Here is a 1,896-nt window from a genome sequence, read left to right as displayed (position 1 = left end):
ATGGATGGAAGGTGCTTTTGAGAAGCAGAAGAGCGGAGCGATGGGATGGGGAACAGGTTTAACATCAGTTACGCCGAGCAAGAGACTCGTCCGTGTATATCTATTGGATCTCTAGTTTTCGCTTTGCTTCTCTGTTTTTTGTCACGGATACCCTTCACTCTTTTTCCGAATCCTTTACTTTGCCTTCTCCATTTCTCCGTGAACGTTGCATCGTCGTTACACGTAAATCGTTAGAGTTGGATAATTGATACGATAATAGTTGGATGATCAACGTGGAGTTATACCGTAGCTCTCTTCGATGGTAAACAGAGAACATTTCCAGAGATACGAACGCAATCGTTGATCAAATGTTCCCCTCTTGGCGATCATTGAGAAAGGAAAAAGTCGTTAAGTGGACTAATATCGTTCGATATTACGCGATAATATCGCATGCTACGGCCCGATTCGGCTTTTCTCGTTTGCTCGTCCCTTCCGACCTGTCTACCTATTTATCTACCTACCAACCTACCAACCTACCTATCTACCTACCTGCCTGCCTACCTACCTACCTATCTACCCGCTTGCCTGTCTCCCTGCTTACTTACCTGTCTACCTATCTACCTACCTGCTCGCTTCCCTACTTGCCTGCCTACTACCTGCTCGCCTGCCTGCCTGCTGTTACTTCTGTTGGGAAAAGTAACATCCTTGCACCTTACCTTCTTCTGTCCCTTTCCACCATCGATGCTCTTCCATTATCATCCCTTGTTCCTTGCATTCTTCGCCTAACCTTTCACCCTTCGGATAATTGTTTTGGTAAAGTAATTGTTTCGTTTTGAATAGCTGTTCCACGTAAAATAATGCGAGAACGAAAAAAAGCGATAATTTCTTTTCTTTTACGGTTATCGAAGGTAAACGTGGTTTTCCCATCAAAACTGAAGGAAGATTCGATTTTGCTCGGTTTCGCGAAGGGAAATAGGACGCCACCGTGGCACCTTCTGAGGTACCGGGGCCACAACACCGACAACGAGGATCGAAAGCCGTCTTCCAGATGGCGACGAATGGGCACAGCGGGTAGAATAAGAAGAATATTTGAGCAGCCGGTTCTCTCATGTAATACATGCTTCTCGTTTATTCCACCACACAACGGAGGGAAAGATGGAAGAGAATGCGAGTTTTCGTATCGGGAGTGAATGGGAAAAAGCAGAAAAAATTGAAGGCAATCCTTCGAATGGAATAAAATTGAAATAAACGTACGCGGGTCGATGACCGTAGAGGAACGAGAATAACACGCTTTGTTAAGGGCAGTTGGTGGTGGTGGTGGTGGTGAAGGTGGAGGTGGTGGTGCTGGTAGTGGTGGTGGTGGTGACAGTGACGAGCGTAATCAAGGGCGGAAGAATCGAAACCGCAAGTAAGACAACGTTACTCAGAACGCAACGCGTTCGAGATAGAAACTGTCGACGGATTAGCGTACGCGTACGAGAGCCGTGCGATAGTCCGTGGATGGATTCGACGTCGGCTTTCGAATGGACAGAGCTGTGGCGCGTACTTAAGAGGGATCGAGGAGACGAGAGGATTTCGGAAACAAGGAGGCTGAAAGGTTACGCGTGCCCGTGAGCGTAATGTATAGAATCGACGCCCATCAAGAGGCCATTGACCTAAGGACATGCGTGTCCCGCCGCGGAAAGAATAACGAGTTGTGACGAATATTTGACGAATTGGGACATGACACTGGCATCAGGGCAAGGCTAAATTTCTTGGCGTTTCGTTGCTAATCGAATGCGCGCAATCTGTTTCAGAGGAACGAGAATCTGGACTTTTCGTTGAACGTCCCGCAGCATCATCATTCGACGGTATATCACCACAACGGCTACGCCATGGCTGATCAGGTACGTTCGATAGATCGGTCGATCGTTGACG

General features: G+C 47.5%; 1 protein-coding gene across 3 annotated transcripts in view; it reads left to right on the top strand.

Moving 5' to 3' along the window:
• LOC108574986 (TOX high mobility group box family member 3-like) overlaps positions 1-1,896 on the top strand; it is an 8,217-nt gene that overhangs the window by 982 nt on the left and 5,339 nt on the right. The window contains exons 1-2 of one of the 3 annotated variants that reach the window (XM_017937673.1): positions 1,377-1,387; positions 1,776-1,865. In XM_017937673.1, coding sequence (XP_017793162.1) covers positions 1,854-1,865 — 12 coding nt within the window. In that variant the 5' untranslated portion in view covers positions 1,377-1,387; positions 1,776-1,853. Of the gene's footprint in view, positions 1-1,376; positions 1,388-1,567; positions 1,590-1,775; positions 1,866-1,896 lie in introns of those variants that run through there. The other 2 variants (XM_017937672.1, XM_017937671.1) reach the window with 2 other exon arrangements.

This window comes from Habropoda laboriosa, unplaced genomic scaffold (assembly GCF_001263275.1).
Source record: "Habropoda laboriosa isolate 0110345459 unplaced genomic scaffold, ASM126327v1 scaffold210, whole genome shotgun sequence".
Classification (NCBI taxonomy): Eukaryota; Metazoa; Arthropoda; class Insecta; order Hymenoptera; family Apidae; genus Habropoda; species Habropoda laboriosa.
Note: the sequence above shows the minus strand (reverse complement) of the source record. Positions and strands in the feature narration are given on the sequence as shown.